Below are 18,246 nucleotides of genomic sequence, written 5' to 3' on the forward strand. Positions count from 1 at the left end.
TCTAAAATTCCTCAACTTCGGAAAATAAAAAAAATAGTTCGGGCCATCGAAAAATTCTCCGAAAATTTCCATGAACTCGCCGTGACCTGTACTGCATCACTCAACTCTTACATTGAGGATTTCACTTTATGAAAATTTCTGAAAATTCTCTCGAGCGCGTGGATAACAATCGAGATCGTTAAATAATTTCTCGAACGATCTCCACGAAGCTCGATACACTCTTCTGGGGCTCACATTGAGAGGTCTCAAGCAAGTTCTAGATACGCAATGTCATGAAATTATACACACGTGAAAGAATAAGTGAATGAACGATGCATATACTATAGATATAGGCACAAAAGCTCACAAATAAGGGCATCCAAGTCAATCAAATCATCTATATGCTTCTCTAATTATGATGAACCAACCTAACCATAGGCTATGTGCACACATATAGTCAAGCATAGATCACATATACACTTAATTACAAAACAAATTCAAAGTCCTAGATCATGCTTAATCTATCCACAATCACAACAAGCTAAGTCCATGTCTCGTCATTGGGGTTAGAAAAATGCATTAACTGCTAAAATGTAATTACAAAAAGCTGATATAAAAGAACAATTTTTTTTTCATAGGCGCTCGAGCCCTCACTCCCACACTTAAAACCAATATTGTCCTCAATGTTGTAAAGTGAGCTCGAAGGCTAAAATCCGTGTCAGATTTAGGCATGAGAGTGAAGTTCGAGCGAAGGCACAAAAATTAACTGTGAAAATGAAAATCTAAATGCGGAGAAAAGATACAGAAAACCCTCTTTGTAGACCTCCATTGCTCACGACCTTCGGAGAAGACAAATATGAGACACCAACCTTAAGGCACAAGGCCTTGACTTCCTTAACGTATGCTCCATGCTAGCTCTAGGTGCTCATGAAATGATCGACTCCATTTAGAACATAAATGTCCTTGAGCAATGTGTCACACAACAACCACTTCAAAGAATAAGGAAAAGAGTCCTCCATTAAGCTCGATCATGGTCTTGAACACATCCAACAACCTCATGACTGCCCATATATTACCCTCCACAGATGGAATGAATTGCAAAGATGTCCAACTAACCTGAGTGAACAAAACTAGTGAGTGCAGAAGACTTCCAGCAATGACATTTCTGTCTTCAAATGCCTATTTCTCATACTCAGAAAGAGACAAAGAAGTGAGACCACTTGGAATGGAGAGTAGACTCAGAGAGCTTTCTAACCATATAAAGGAAGCCACCTATCTCCAATTGAGATTAAAACTATAGCTGGTCAAAGTTGCCAGCTTGTAATGAATTCTGCTGCTGACCCTCAGTCACCAAAACTGCAATATCTAAAGCTCCAGTGGCGAAAAGAGGGTGAGGCAAGAATGAACTCTCTAACCCTAATCATTATGCCTTGTTAGGACCACAACGTCTAGGATTAAAGGCGAAGGGCACAAGAAAATAGAAACTTAGGCAATCATTAATTCTCGATTAAGCGACTACTTGACACACCACACTAATTACATGAAGCTAGTGAACAAAAGAATCACCAATTGTATCACACAACACAAATCTCAAAACATAACAAAGTGAATGTTCAATTCCCTAAAATTTAAGCATCAAGAATCAATTGACATAGTAATTAGAGTGCACCCATATGAAAATACATTATTTATCACTTGAAAATATGTTCATTACATCAAAATTGAGCTAGAGTTAGAAACCCTAGCTCTCAAAAGTAACTACTCACAACCCATATTAATGAACATCAAAATTACAAAATTCAAATAGCAAAGAGTAGAGAAGTGTAGGAGAAAACAAAGATAGTCACAAATAGCTATGAAGCTAGCATGACTAGCCTTGAATTACAACCCCACAAAATACCCAAATCTTGAATCTTGTAGAGATTGAGCTCCTTGATAGATCCTTGAAGCTTTGTGTGAGTAGTTCTTCAAATCTCAAAAGAAATTATAAAGAAAAAAGGAAAAATGAAGGGGAAGGAGGGAGAGGGCAGTAGCCCTCCCCTTTGGAAATTTGGAGAGCGGCGCTGTTCTATGTAGAGGATAATTAGGTCGTGGTCTCCATATATGTATATATAGGGTGCTGTTCGTGTAGAAAGGAATGGATCAAGTCAATGGCTAAAGTGTAGCCATGTGGTGAAGAGAAAAACTTTTGGTCAGCAAGGTTTAATTAAGCAAATGGTTTGCTTAATTAAATGGCCAACACGTGTGCAGCAACATTTCTTCTTTTATTTTCTTTTATTTATTTATTTCTTTTCTCTTCCACCAACTGCCAACACATGGGCTTCACACTCTGATGACGTTGACATTTGTCAACACATTGATCGACTGTTGATTTTTCCTATCATTTTGTCGGAAACTCTAATTGCTCCAATGTCTAGCCATTTTTCCTTGATTTCCGCAACTCCGCTTATTTACTACAAAATAAATAAAAATGGATTAATGACATTATAATTAACTTAAGGATTATCTTAATTCTAGTATTTAGAATGCAATTACGCTCATAAAAATGCATGTAATCAAACCCCATATAGCCTCACAAGTTCTATCGATTCCGTTAAGCAGACGTCTTGGAAGAGATAAGCTTTCATGGAAGCTTTATAAGAAAGGCTATTTCTCTATCAAATCAGCTACTGTGACTTCTCAATTGGTAATATATTTGCTTCTGCTTCTACTGGGGATTCATATGGACCTGTATGGAAGGAGCAGTGGAAAGCGAAAGTTCCAAGTAAAGTGGCTATCTTTGGTTGGCGAGTAGCACACAATCTACTTCCCACCCGAACTACTTTGACCTTGAAAGGTTATACTGGTTCGCTACAGTGTGTTATATGTTCTACACATGTCGAGACCTTGGAGCATATATTCTGTAACTGTAGCTTTACTAAGGAGATTATTGGAACTCCTCCTTTCTCTATCCCCACTTCCTCTCTGGGTTGGAAGGACTGGTTGTTAGATCGAGCTCTCTCTATAACTCTAGGGGTTTTGACCAGTTACTGGTATTACTCTAGAATGTGTGGAGAAACCAGAAGGATAAGTTATGGAATGATCACGGTCAAACCAATGCTACTATTGTGACCAAGACTATGGCTTGGCATGAGGGGTATCTACAGGCTACTTGTTCTTCAACTACTGTACAACGAGCACGAGCAAAACCTAGTAAGGTGTGGGCTGCTCCGGAAGAAGGTCACTTGAAGCTCAATATAGATGGGGCTTTCTTAACCTCGATTTAGTATGGAGGTACGGGAGGGGTAATTAGAAACTCTCAGGGTCAGTTCTAGCTGGCTTTTCTTCCAGAGTGGATTTTGTTACCTCCCCACTGCATGTTGAACTGCTTGCCTTGAAAAATGGACTGGAATTGTTGCAGGCTATGCAGATTACTCGTGCCACTGTCGAGAGTGATTGCCTAATTACAGTGCAGGCTATTGCCTCTATCGCCCCTGACTTGTCTCCTTTGAGTGCACTAATTGCAGATATTCAAGGTCTCCTAGCTGGAAGTGAGGATCTCACCCTCCTCTATGCTCCTCGTCAGGCCAATATAGTGGCTCATAGGTTGGCTAACTCTAGTTTTGATTCCAACGTCCTTCTTGAATGGTTTGTTAATGCTCCAAAATTTATCCTGGATGCCCTTATGTATGATTTTAATTGTATCTAGTAATAAAATTTAGTCTTTCGTCCAAAAAAAAAAAAAGATTTTTTGAAGATTGAAGTCTCAAATATGAATATGGGCATGAACTTGGGTTTGTAATCATTTTTCATTATACTGATTGGGGCAACGAATCTGGGCATTCTTTTATTTAACTAATGTTGTTTTTGGAGAATAGGTTGGTGATAATTTGATATCAGTCCCTTTCAGCTTTTTGAAATAATCAACATCATTTTTAATATCTATCCCTTTTTTGCCATAACTTTTTCTTGATAATTTCTCAATTTCAGCTGTGAGTTAAAGGGAGAGGAGATTGAGACAATGAAAAATTAAGGTATCATACTCCAAAAATTTACTAGCAAAACTTTGGCTTTTATTTTTTGCAAAAGCAAAAACATTCAAAGAAAAAAAAATTGTGCATTATGGATGCTTGAGTTGTGGAATGAATAACAAAGCATTGAAAATATTAGAAAATTAAGTAGGTATGCTGATTACAATTTAGAATGTGTGGATTTTACTAAAAAAAATGATCCATCGATTTTGAGAAGATTTGGTATAGCTCTGATATTAGATATTTATAATATCATTGTTGTTAATTCAGTGCCCATGATTTTATTTCGGATATATTTTTCAAAGATATTTCTCATCAGTATTATATATTATGCCCCTCACTCCCCAAAACTCTAATACAAAAAACCTTACAATTAAGCCGTTGCAAATGAAATGTGGAACAGTTATCAACTCCCAACGTTTTAGCTAAAAATATCATGTCCAGGGGCTGTTAGAGTGCGATCTTAAACATGATTCAGAAATTAATATGAGCAATGTTTACTCATTTTATGTCGTTGCCAATTAATTAGACGAAATGTAACCAGATGATGGATTGCTTGGCTAAATATGCTCTTGTTTGTTCTGGTTTTAATATCTGATGGATGTAATCATGCATGTAGGCTAAAATTTGCTAACCTTATCCCATTGGTGATGATGCAATTTCTCCTCTGATTGAACAAAATTTACTGGGGCCAATTTCTCCTTTGAATGAACCTTTATTTCCCAAGATTACTTTCATCACGATCAATCTACCTTTGTAGGCCCTAAAATTGTAAAGATTTTCATCAAATTATACGTTCCTTTTGTACTGTAAAAACCTGCATTATGAACCGTTATTCTTCGTCCTTGTCATTAATTTCAAATCACCTGCTTAAAATGGAACTTTAACCTAAAACTATGCAGATACAAGACCGAAAAATGTTTGGTACGACCGGAGAGTCAAACGTCGTCGTAGTTCCCGATAGGGCCTGGTGGCCTCCAAACCCTAAATAGCTTTTGTCCGAGCGGTGGGAGACAAATTTCGTAGATTTCAGGAGGGGCCCACGCGTCTTGAAACGGACGGCTACGATCCCTTGACTCCGCGAGATCTCTGCCCTAATCAAAGTCAATCTCTCTCTATCTTCTTCGGTAACCGGAGTCAATTTCTGCGTTTACCGTCGAGGTTAAAAAACCGATAATAATGAAGTAGGTCGCGTGTTTTGGACGCGACTGCGGGTCACGTGGACTCTGTCAGTAGGTAGGGTTTGACTTGGGCTGGGGACGAAGATGATGATGACAACAACGACGAAGAAGACGAAGAAGAAGGAGGAGGAGGAGGAGAGAAACGCTTTGGTCTTCCAGGGAGAAACGGACACGTGGACTGTAACAGCCCAAGAGGAGTAAATTGGCGTCGATCGGTTTCTGTCAACCCGCATTTAACCACGCACAGTAAACAAATAAATTACGGATTTATGACGATGTGAAAATTCACAATATCCAATGCTGCACTTCTGGAGAGAGAGAGAGTGGTACTGGTTCTGATGCTCTGTAGCTCTCTACAGATCAAAAGCAAAGAAGAAGGGTAAGAGCAAGAGGAGCCATTCTTTGCTTTTCCTTTCATTCCTCTAAACAACACCGACACTCACTTCAGGTTTATGCTGGTGACACTACACTTTCTCTTTATCTGCCTATCTATTATTCTGTAATTTCACGGTCTCTCATTTAATTTTGTTGGTACTATTTCTTTTCCTCTGTATTTAATGGTGTATTTTCTCAAACGGTTCTTTCATTGATGTTTTTGACTGAAATGGAGTGTTTTTGAATATTACTTGGTGTTGTTTTTGGGTATGAAAATATATTTCATCTCCTTTTTGACAGAATTTCCAACCTTGATATTTCATTTCCCAGCAAGTTTTTTCACCTGCATGCCGAGTTTAGTTTTGTGATCTGGGTGTTTTGAAGCTGTTTAAATTTGATGTACTGGTATAGTGGAGAGTGAAGAGACGTACTGATCGAAGAGAAAAGCAAAACCATTTCTTGTATTTTTCTGACAAAAGTTGTTTTTACATGTAGCTGTTTCAAGCACTATAGAAACTGTACTTTTTAGTAGCAAGTGATTTCAATCGGTGTTTACACAAAATGTATGGGGATTGCCAAGTAATGTCAACCATGGGAGGTGGGAACGTAGTCAACTCTGAAACCCTCTTTTCCTCGCCGATGCAAAACCCTAACTTCAACTTCATGCCCTTCCAGCCTTTCTCTTCCATCCTTCCGGTAAATCCTTGTATTCCTTTTCCATTTTCTGACATAAATTTTGATTCCTTTTTTTATTTAATTCTGACATAAATTTTCCATGAGCAGAAGGAAGAAACTGGGCTTATGACTAGAGGAAAGGAGGAGATGATGGAGAGTGGGTCTGGGAGTGAACATGCTGAAGAAAAGTACTCTGGCAACGAACAAGAGACCGAAGAACAACTGCAGCAACAGCCTCCCAAGAAGAAACGCTACCATCGCCATACCGCTCACCAGATCCAGGAAATGGAAAAGTACTAAGCAGACCACAATTCCCTTTTCCGCTACTAGTTTTCCCCAATGCGGGGTGAGATTTCAGTGCGGCACTTATCCGAACTGAAATTCCGCATTGGAAAATTTGTTACCTACCATTTGTTAGGGTAATGATGCTCTTGTTTTATGTTCATGCAGTTTATTTAAGGAGTGTCCACACCCAGATGACAAGCAGAGGCAAAAGCTGAGCCTAGATCTGGGACTGAAACCACGCCAGGTCAAGTTTTGGTTTCAAAATCGCCGAACCCAAATGAAGGTAATCGAGCACTTTCATTTATTTCTTCGACTGTTGTTTAATTTCATTACTAGTGCTTTGACATAACCATAAGGTTAAAGTACGAGTCCCAAGATAGCGCGTAATTCATAAAAGCCATAAACAGATGAAAAACCTAGGTGCCATAATCACACGCTTTGTATTTTCTGAAATTATTTCCAACCTTTTAATTAATAATGCAGTCTGTATTCCATTATATGTATGCATGTACAATAAAAGTTAAGCAGAAAATGCATCCATGTCAATGTGTGTTTATATGCTCAATGTTTATCTTGTTAAGCTGACTAATTAATTACTGATGTTTTTAGGCACAACAAGACCGGGCTGATAATGTCATGCTTAGAGCTGAAAATGATACCCTAAAAAATGAGAATTACAGGCTTCAAGCTGCACTGCGCAACATTATATGCCCTAACTGTGGAGGTGCGGCTATGATTGGGGACATTGCCTTGGATGAACACCAACTTCATCTCGAAAATGCTAGACTCCGAGAAGAGGTATGCAACTCCATTGTAGCTTTGGCAGGAAATTGTATTTGGTAAAATAGTTGAATATTTGTATTGATTCCTAAATTGCTTTTAAGTGGAATTGTGCATTTGTTGTCTTCCTTTTGAGTGGAAATAGATAGAAATATGGCATTCATTTACTTTATGTAAGTGGGGTAAAACCAATGAGGACATTTATTGCAATATAAATTGGAAATTAAAATTTGAAAAAAAAAATAGAATGAAGGTTTAGATCTGTAATCTATAAGAGCGAAGATTGTGGTAATTGAATTAAAATGAATTCAATGTTTTGCCAACTTGAATAACCCGAATGTTAAAACCCAAATCTTTAGAAACCAGATAGTACCATGCAACTGATTTAATGAAATATATTTAAAGAGGGAGAACTGCTAGCAATAGTCTTTTGGAATGTCTAGTTAATTAGACACTTGGTTGCTTAATAGTTTTGAGCAGATAAAGAGTGTAATTTGATAAAGAGAATAACTTGAAATCTGAATTTTGATGATTGATTTCTTTTATGAGCATGAATTACTAGAGTGCCTTCCTAAGACTTCAATATTTCTCTATAATTATATATGCATTTGGGAATTTAATTATACCCAAATCTTGTGAAACCAGATAGTACTATGCAACTGATTTATGAAAATATATTTAGAGAGAGTACTGCTAGCAATAGTCTTTTGGAATTTCTAGTTAATTAGACACTTGTTGCTTAATAGTTTTGAGCTGATAAAAGAGTATAATATGATAGAGAGAATAACTTGAAATCTGAATTTTGATGATTGATTGCTTTTTATGAGCATGAATTACTAGAGTGCATTCCTAAGACATCAATAATTTTCTATAACTACTTATGCATTTGGGAATTTATACAAGAATTGTTTGTTTTACAGTTGGAACGAGTTTGTTGCCTCTCCGGATACCCTGGGGGCCGGCAAATTCAAACGATGGGACCAGCGGCCCCTCTAATGGCGGCATCCTTGGACTTGGACATGAATATCTATTCAAGGCATTTCCCAGACCCAATGATGAGTTCATGTACTGATCATCATATGATCACCATGAGTAGTTTGCCACCAGAGCCTTCTCACTTTCCTGAGGGAGGTCTGTTGTTAGATGACGAGAAGACGCTTGCAATGAAGCTCGCTGCTTCCTCCCTCGAAGAACTTGTTAAGATGTGCACTGCTAGTGAGCCTCTTTGGATGAAAAACAGTGAGAATGGAATGGAAATGCTTAATGCTGAAGAACGAGCTCGTATGTTCCCTTGGCCTTTGAACTTCAAGCAGAACTTAAGTGATTTAAGAACTGAAGCTACTCGTGATACTGCTGTGGTCATAATGAATAGCATTAATCTTGTGGATGCCTTCCTTGATGCTACTAAGTGGATGGAATTGTTTCCTTCTATTGTTTCTAAAGCAAAAACAGTTCAAGTTATCTCAGCAGATCCTTCTGGTCAGGCAAAAGGTTCACTTCAGCTGGTAAGGGAAGTACTTAACATGTTTACTTACAATCAAGAAGCAATACCTTCTTATTAAAAAATCACAGTTAAACATACGCACAAATATTACTTTCATTTTAATGTCTGTCTTGGACTGAGATTTGTAGCCAACAAGAAACTAATCCTTACTTGTAATGTAGTATGATCATAAAACTGAGTTACTTGTTAATTGTGCAGATGTATGCGGAATTGCAAGTTGTTTCTCCTCTGGTGCCAACTAGAGAAGCTCATTTTCTGCGCTATTGTCAACAAAATGAAGAGGAGGGAAGTTGGGCAATTGTCGATTTCCCAATTGACAGTTTCCATGGTAGCTTCCAACCTTCCTTTCCCCGGTACAAGAGATGGCCTTCCGGCTGTCTCATCCAAGATATGCCCAATGGATACTCAAGGGTACGTAATTTGCCTCTTGCACTTGTTTCATCATTCATTAAATTATCCTGCTTGTATACATCTATGTCCTTGTTTTAATTATTAGTGTTTTAATACTCTCTTAAGGTGTTTTCAGTGAAAGTACAATTTTCTTCAATGCAGGTTACCTGGGTAGAACATGCAGAGGTAGAGGAGAAGCCTGTCCATCAAATATTCAGTCATTATGTCTACAGTGGGATGGCTTTTGGGGCGCATAGATGGTTGGCTGTTTTACAGAGGCAATGTGAAAGGGTTGCAAGTCTCATGGCCAGAAATATATCAGACCTCGGAGGTGAAAAAATATTTCTTTGCCTTCTAATGACAATCAAAGACTAATATACATTGATTCGTAGATATATATCAGAATCAGGTAGTGCTATGCACAACTAAACGAGTTGCTCGAGCAATTTTATGGATAGAACGAATATTGAGTGGGATCAATTGCCTTGACATGCTCTTAATTAATATCATATGGATGAGTACGTGAAAACAAATTCTAGATTCTAGACCTGTCTGATAGATATTGTAGTGGTTCATTCCAATCTTCAATTATTTCTAGTAAGAAGTAATGATAATGTCATATTTGTGTTGCTGTAAGTATGGATCTGTCTTATGGGAAACTTGCATTTTCTTATAATTAATGTAATAGTTGTGATTAACATATATATGACTCCTTGGCTTCATACAGTGATACCTTCTCCTGAGGCAAGAAGGAATTTGATGAGACTAGCCCAGAGAATGATAAGAACATTCAGTGTGAACATGAGCACATCCGGTGGGCAGGCATGGACGGCTCTATCGGATTCCCCAGATGACACTATTCGAATAACCACAAGGAAAGTCTCAGAGGCTGGCCAACCCAATGGAGTCATTCTCAGTGCAGTTTCCACCACCTGGCTCCCTTATTCTCACTACCGTGTCTTTGAGCTCTTAAGGGACGAACGTCGCAGAGCTCAGGTACTAGCTAGTATCAATTAGTCATCTTATTAATTTGAGTAGTAATTCATATTATCCGCTGAATTTGTCATCTATTAGTTGAGTAATTATCAACTTGTTGCATCTGTTATCTGTGCAGCTTGATGTTCTTTCCAATGGAACTTCCTTGCAAGAAGTGGCTCACATTGCCAATGGCTCTCATCCTGGAAATTGCATTTCTGTTCTTCGCGTTAATGTAGGTTACACCACTGAATTTTGTTTCTCATTATACTTTGTACATTTTTTAGTGGGAAAAATTCAAATTTCAAAAAAAAAGAAAAAAAAAGGAGGGTTCCTTGAAATTTTCATTTTGTACCATCGTTGTCTATAGGACCACTTGGTTTGAGCCTCATTTTCAGTCTATTCAATTGCTTATACCCCTCTAATTATTAACAGGACTACCTTTTTTCTTTATCAGCAAAAATAGTATTTATCATTTTGTGGGAATGCAGGTAGCTAGCAACTCAACGCAAAACATAGAGCTTATGCTACAAGAGAGTTGCACCGATCAGTCAGGAAGCCTGGTTGTGTACGCAACCATGGACGTGAACGACATCCAATTGGCAATGAGCGGAGAGGATCCATCCTGCATTCCCATCCTTCCTCTAGGGTTTGCCATTGTCCCAGTTGAGTCCACAACCGAGAGTACTACTACAACATCCCCGTCTGCCCAAGACAGCCGCAACTCGGGTTGTCTTATGACGGTGGGACTTCAAGTTGTTGCCAGCCCAAACCCTTCTGCAAAGCTCAACCTCTCCACCGTCAGTGCCATTAATAACCACCTGTGCAACTCGGTCCAGCAGATCATCTCAGCTCTCGGCAACACCACCACAACAACTACTGATAATGGCAACACTGTTGGTGGTGGTGGCTCTTGCTCCGAGCCAACTGCTGCGAGCTCCAAGTAGTAATTTCCCATTTAGGGTTTGCAGTTGGGGAACAGTTTTTTGTTTTCAAATGGTAGTTTCTGTGGGAATGGGAAGAAGGGTGGTGAGGCCTTTTAGTAAATAAGAGAAATCAAGATGGTTTAGCTAGTGGGAATGGTGGTAGTTGTTAGGTAGGTGTGAGGAAGACTGTGCATCATTACTGCTGCTTTATGTGTGTGGTTGATTGAATAGAAGGAGTCAAGAGCGCACCATAAGAGTACCCTTGGTTTCTGGTCAGGTTCTGGAACGCTTTTGTATTAAAGACGATGGACCTTACCAGTCAGCAAGGGTGGTGGTTCGGGTATTGACTTCTCCTTGTCTCTGTTTTTTATTTGGCTTTTGTGTTTATGATAAGGATCGAATTCAATGCTTCTGCAATTTATGTTGGTCATCTACAAGATTTGCCATCATCTCTCTCTCTCTCTCTCTCTCTCTCTCTCTCGTGTTAAAGCAAACAAGCACAAACTTGATTGTTTGGTACTTGTACAAAAATAATTTGTTACTAAATATGCACGAGACACTTTTAAAGAAACCAAGTTGGACTATAAGCATGCTAAACATAAGAGAAAGTAACACAAATTATTTTATTGCAGAGGTTTTCTGATTAGTTCAGTCATTCTAGATCTTTTTACTTGTAAGTTACCAACGATGCATTCCCCAAAAATCATCCAAACCCAATTAGGGGTGTTGGAGATTGTTTCGGAATTAACCGCCAATAATATCTAAAATGACCGATCCATTAATATTTTCTATGCAATGTCTGTGTACTCTCATTTAGGCCTCATTTGATTCACAGAAAAGAAAGTAATTTTTTTGTCTTTGTCATGGGAAGGGAAATGAAATTTCCCAAGAATTTTCCATTCTCATGTTTGGCAACGTAAGAAAACTTATTAAGAAAGTTGTTAAAAAGTTTGTAAATAATATAATAAATTAATATGGAAGGAATCACTTTCCTCTTTATTTTCCCTTTCTTTAGAAAATGAAATCCTTTCATTTTGCATCCCAAACGCAAAAAAGAAACAAGTTTATTTTTCTGATGCTTACTTTCCGCGAACCAAACATGGCCTTAGTGTTGGAGATTCTCATGTTGCAATTATTTCATTTTGAAAAAATAAATGTTGTGATTAGAAAAAATTACATGTTGTGTGGTGCACTCAACTAAAAAGAGAAGTGTCACTTGCATAATTTTTTTTATTAACTTATTGATTTTATTCTTCAGTCTTGAGCAAAATGAATTAATTTCTCCTTGAACTCCCAAATTTTCAAGACTGACCCTAACTATCACCCTCACAGGATGAACCACCACTTACTTTTTTCCATCTCCCAAAGAAGGAAGAGAGGTTTGGGAATGGTGAGTAATTTGGCCATTGTGGCTAGGTAAAAGTTGAGAGGTTTCCTTTATAGGGGAAAATTCTTACTTTGACTTTCATATTTGAACTAGCCTTCATGCACGCCCTTACATGCGTGCGGAAATACGGTGCTTGCATGTGCAAGAGATGAAAATTATGTGCAATCTTGCCATTGTCATATCTGTGACAGATAGGAAGCAAGAAGACCAAGATATATACGCTACTTATGTTCTAGATTTGATCCAAAATTAAAAAACTTGGCTGGAGAATTGGGAATAATACAGTATAGATTAATACATTAATAACATTGCATGATAATATATACATATTAGAACCACAACAATATGAATCTTAGATTTTTTTTTGCCTGCCTCGATCATTTGCAGCAGGTAACAGCTCTTTTTGAATCACAGTTGAGGTGTTGACACTAGAAGACAAAAATAATCATATCAATATATAGGATCCTCTCACTAAGGGATCCCTTTTTTTATATTTTAGCACCCGTTTTGTACGCGCCCCACGCGCGCGAGATATTTTTTTCCAGAAAACCCTAACGCGGGTTTCTTTCTCAGGTAACGTGCAGCACCGCGACGGGGCTGCAATCCTTTCCAGGACGACGGTCGCTGCATTTTTCAGAGGACGACGTCTGTCGTCGTTTCACAACACTATCTAGACGCGGATAGCAGATATTGGCACTGCAACTTTCACGGCTGTCGGACGTTCTGCATCGGTGCCGCTACTTCACTGTGGTCGGCTTCCACCCTATCTCGGTGCCCATCAGTGATAATCAGGTTGCTCTTCTTTCCCATCAAGCACGGCACTGTTAGTAACCTCAACCCTAGGCATGGAGGTTTTGGCGTAGAACTGTCATGGGCTGAATAATCCAACGGCAATGCAGGCCTTGAAGATTCTGATACAACAGAGGAAACCTTCCATTATCTTCCTTTCTGGACCAAGATTGATGATTTGGAATACATGAATTCTTTGTGTTTGGAAATTGGGTATTTGAATTGTGAGGCAGTGTTCAATGAAGGTCAATCCGGCGGCGTTGCTTTATTCTGGTTTGATGGTTTGGATATTCGCTTCCAGTCTAAATAAAAAAGCCACGTTGATGTGGAGGTGAGGGAGACTGATGGGTCTGGTGTAGCATGGTGTCTAACAGGGTTATACGGTAATCCAGCAATGGCAGACCGCCATTTTTCATGGGAATTGTTGAAGTCGTTATGGGCAAAGTCGGTGCTGCCTTGGGTAGTTGTCGGAGATATGAATGAGTTGCTGCATGCCTATGAGAAGGAAGGCGATGTAGTGCGCCATGAAAGGCAGATGCAGCCTTTAGGGACGTCCTGACTTAGTGTGACCTCTTTGACCTGGGCTTTCATAGCTCGCCATTGCACGTGGTGTGAACTAGGGATGCAGAGTAGGCTAGACCGGGCTATCACCTCCATCACCTGGTCAGACATCTTTCTAGCTGCACAAGTTTTACACTTGCCTCCAGTCCATGGTGATCACATCCCAATCTTGTTGGGAGTGTTTTGTGGCAGTTCATTGATGGTGGAGAGGCGGAGACACTATTTTAAATTTGAGAGTTTCTGGACCTTTCACGAGGGTTACCAGAATGTGGTAAAGGTAGGTTGGGAGCCTATGGTTAATGGCTTGCCTATGCAGCAGGTTACAAGAAAAATCACCAGGTTTTCTTTGAATCATTGGCAGCGTGAGTTCTTTGGTATGAGAAGTCGTGAGATTGGATTGTTGCGTGATCGGCTCCAGACTTTGTTTTCTTTGCCTTTGTCTTCTGCAAATCAGGAGGACTGTTCTGTTCTTAATGCAAAGTTGGAAGATTTATTGGCAAAAGAAGATGCATATTGGAAGCAACAATCCAAAGTATCTTGGTTGGTCGATGGTGACAGGAAATTAAGCTTCAAACTGTAGAACTAAAAATAGATTGGCTGGTTTATTTGATCATAATGGTGTTTGGCAAGATTCACCTAAAGGGATGGAAGATGTTGTTTTGCACTATTTCTCCAATATGTTTAAATCAGATGATATTAATTTTACTCATATGCAAAGCCTAAGGTGACTGATGATATGAATTTGGATTTGTGTGCTCCTTATTCTGCTTTGGAAATAAGGGCTGCTTTGTTTCAAATGTATCCAACGAAAGCTCCTGAGCCTGATGGTATGCCACATTTGTTCTTTCAGAAGTATTGGGAGGTAGTATGTCGGATGTAGTGTCAGCAGTTCAAAATTTTCTGCTTGTTGGTCAAATACTTGTTGGAAGATTTATTGGCATAAGAAGATGCATATTGGAAGCAGTGGTCTAAATAACTTGGTTGTCGATGGTGACAGAAATACTAAGTATTTTCACAGGAAAGATTCAAACCGTAGAGCTAAAAATAGATTGACTGGTTTATTTGATCATAATGGTGTTTGGCAAGATTCACCTAAAGGGATGGAGGATGTGGTTTTGCACTATTTCTCCAATATGTTTAAATTCGATGGTATTAATTTTGCTCATATGCAAACTATTGTTCAGCTTCTGCGACTTAAGGTGATTGATGATATGAATTTGGATTTGTGTGCTCCTTATTCTGCTTTGGAAACTAGGGCTGCTTTGTTTCAGATGTATCCAACGAAAGCTCCTAGGGCTGCTTTGTTTCAGATGTATCCAACGAAAGCTCCTAGGCCTGATGGTATGCCACATTTGTTCTTTTAGAAGTATTGGGAGGTAGTAAGTGGGGATGTAGTGTCAGTAGTTCAGAATTTTCTGCTTATTGGTCAAATACTTAGTGAGATCAATGTTACACATATTTGTTTGATTCCCAAGGTGAAAGATCCTATGTCAGTTGCTGATTTATGGCCTATTCCATTGTGTAATGTGATTTATAAGATTTTCTCTAAAGTGATTGCTAATAGACTGAAGAAAATTTTATCAAAGATTATTTCCTCATTTCAGTGTACTTTTATACTTGGGAGACTAATTACAGATAATTCTCTTGTGGCAAATGAGGTGTCACATTTCATTCATAAATGTTATTCCAGCACTGAGGGAGTCTTCTCTTTAAAGCTTGATATGAGCAATGCCTATGACCGTATGGAGTGGAGCTTTCTAGAGGATGTTCTCTTGAGATTGGGTTTTGCCGAGTCATGGGTGGGTGTGATTATGAAGTGTGTAACCATTGTGAGGTATACTTTTTTGATTAATGGCCAACCGAAGGGTTATTTGACTCCTACTAGGGGACTCAGACAAGGTGATCCACATTCACCTTACATGTTTCCTTTTTGTACAGAAGTATTTTCAGCCTTGCTTGAGCACAAAGTTGTAAATGGTGAGCTGCAAGGTATTGAAATCTATGAGGGTACTCCTACTATTCATCACTTATTGTTTGCAAATGACAGTTTGTTGTTTGGGAAAGCTACTTTGAATGAGTGTCACCATATCCAGTCAGTTCTACATGATTATGAGTTGGCATATGGTCAACACATTAACCTTTCTAAGAGCAGTATTATTTTTAGTAAGAGAGTTTCTGAGGATGCAAAGTGTGTTATTGCATGTTTCTTAGGTGTTTCTATTGAAGCCAAGCATGAGAAGTATTTGGGCTTGCCTACTTATCTAGGAAGGAACCGGACTGAGCCTTTTGCCTATAGTAAGGAAAGTTTGAGTAAAAAGTTAGCTGGTTGGCAAGGAAATTGCTGAGTAGTGCTGGGAAGGACTTACTCATTTAGGTGGTAGCACAGGCATTACCGTCCTATGCTATGAGCTGTTTTCTTCTTTCGAAAGAGTCTTGTGATGGTTTACACCAGATGTGTGCTAGATTCTGGTGGGGGAGTAAGAACAATGAACGTAAAATTCATTAGATGCCTTAGAACCGTCTTTGTCATTCTAAAAAGGAGGGTGGTATGGGATTTCATGATCTACATGCTCATAGCCTTGCTCTGCTTGCTAAATAGGGATGGAGGCTACTTCGAAATCCTAATACCATAGTCAGTAGATTGCTTAAAGCTAGGTACTCTCCTGACTCATCTTTGCTAGAGACTTCGGCCCCAAATCATGCTTCTACGTGTTGGAGAAGAATTTTTGCTGCTAGTACTATGTTGAGAGGTGAGATCCATTGGCAGGTAGGTGATGGAACCTCTATTAAAATCTGGTAATCTCCTTGGATTCTGAGACCTTCTTTATTCAGGCCTGTGAGGTATGCTCCTTCTTCTCTTAGTATGGTTAGTGAGCTTATTCAGAATGGATGCAAATTTTGATGTTGATGAGGCTGCTTTAATCTATTCTATACCTCTTAGTATCAATAGGGTTCCTGACATATATATTTGGCATTTTGATAAGAAAGGTCATTTTTCTACTAAAGTGCTTATAAGGTGATTTTTGCTTCTTTACAACCCAACTATTTCGGATCATTCATCCTCTATGGTGCTCCCAAGTTGTTGGAAGCATTTATGGGTTCTGCATGTACCAGGTCAGGTTAAGGTGCATGTTTGGAAAGCTTATGCATCTATTTTGCCTACTGCTTGTCAGCTTAGGGAATGCAGAGTGCCAGTTGGTGAGGGGGTGCCTTTTCTGTAATATGGAGGATGAAACCATTTCTCATGTTAGTAGGGAGTGCAGACTTGTGCGGGATATTGTTGGTTTTGCACTAGACCTTGGCTCTGTTTTCGAGTTACTACCATGTTCTTTGTTGGAATGGTTGGCTTTGTGCTTGTTAATGTCTAAAAGTCCGGCGGCAGCTGAACCTTTGTTAACGCCGATCCGGTGGGCGGATCGATATTTGTGGTGTTACCAAAGTCTCCGCTACCTGTCAAGTAAAATACAAAGGGCGTCAGAGGGAGACCGCGCTGAGCGGTCTTCAACTCTCCGATGCCTAAGTTAGTCAATATACTTATATTGACAAAGTAACAGTAGGTAAGTATTGAATGCGTAATTAATGAGGAGAGAGGAGAGAACCTTTTATGGGTGAGGAAGAGGTTGACCTTCTCTTTGTTTTCTATGTGGGACTGATATGCTTCAGTTCCCCTTTTCAGAAGCCTCTGATGCCATCTTGGCGCGGCGCGTGGCGGCGCGTCGGCGGCGATCTGGACGTGGTCCGACGTTGAGGCTGTAGCCCATCTGGCAGTGTGTCTGCATGTCATTCCTTTGGTTGGAATTAGTACCCTTGGCGGTACAATGAGCGTGGCCCATTATAGCTAATTATGCTTGCAAATGTACATGTATGTACAGTCCTATACCACAGTATCTCCGAGCTCTTTTTCTCTCCTATTGATGTTATTATAGGGGTGTGTGGAAGGAGTGCAACCAGCATTTGTGGTCTGGTAAGTTCCGCTTAGCAAAAATCAAGTTTACTTCCAAGTTGTTACTTTGTTGAACTCTTACGTGGTTGAGTTCGTTTGAAGCTCCACCATTGGCTGAAGTTGATAAACAAAGGTCATCAAGTAATACGTATTTCAAGGAAGGGCAGGCGACTCTTTGGGATTCTGGCCGTCTACAACAACATGTATAACCGATAAGGATCCTAAAAGGACTACGAGTATTTCTTCATTGCTGATATTTATGTTGGCCTTTTATTTCATTTGTTTAGTTAAAGTTAATTTTCAAATTTTACATATTCTAAAGCTCCAATCTTTAAGCGAAATCATTCTAGTTTGTTAATAAATTTGATTTGTTTTCCAAAGTTTAGAAATATTCTGAGGTTGGAAAACACTTCTTTACTTATAAATGTGTGATGGTTTGAACCATTGTAGAACTATATCGAGTAAAGTGATTTCAAAATTGTTTTC

The 18,246-nt window shown here is 39.1% G+C and overlaps 2 protein-coding genes across 5 annotated transcripts; both read left to right on the forward strand.

The window, feature by feature from the left end:
• Positions 1–5,304: 5,304 nt before the first annotated feature.
• Positions 5,305–11,519, forward strand: LOC112176011 (homeobox-leucine zipper protein HDG5). 4 transcript variants are annotated; one of them, XM_024313811.2, is made up of 11 exons: positions 5,305–5,628; positions 6,041–6,241; positions 6,329–6,513; positions 6,671–6,788; positions 7,115–7,303; positions 8,206–8,790; positions 8,988–9,200; positions 9,342–9,510; positions 9,907–10,175; positions 10,294–10,389; positions 10,646–11,519. In XM_024313811.2, the coding sequence occupies exons 2-11, from the start codon at positions 6,107–6,109 to the stop codon at positions 11,099–11,101; spliced, it is 2,415 nt and encodes an 804-aa protein (XP_024169579.1). In that variant the 5' UTR covers positions 5,305–5,628; positions 6,041–6,106; the 3' UTR covers positions 11,102–11,519. The 4 variants fall into 4 exon arrangements, with proteins under 4 accessions (XP_024169579.1, XP_024169580.1, XP_024169578.1 ...); XM_024313812.2 differs by having other exon boundaries at positions 5,305–5,549; XM_024313810.2 differs by having other exon boundaries at positions 5,306–5,618.
• Positions 11,520–13,878: 2,359 nt separating this feature from the next.
• On the forward strand, positions 13,879–16,162 carry LOC112177744. The gene is made up of 4 exons (XM_024316004.1): positions 13,879–14,349; positions 14,536–14,679; positions 15,002–15,158; positions 15,453–16,162. The coding sequence occupies exons 1-4, from the start codon at positions 13,879–13,881 to the stop codon at positions 16,160–16,162; spliced, it is 1,482 nt and encodes a 493-aa protein (XP_024171772.1).
• The last annotated feature ends 2,084 nt before the right edge of the window (positions 16,163–18,246 follow it).

This window comes from Rosa chinensis, chromosome 7 (genome assembly GCF_002994745.2).
Source record: "Rosa chinensis cultivar Old Blush chromosome 7, RchiOBHm-V2, whole genome shotgun sequence".
NCBI classification, from domain to species: Eukaryota; Viridiplantae; Streptophyta; class Magnoliopsida; order Rosales; family Rosaceae; genus Rosa; species Rosa chinensis.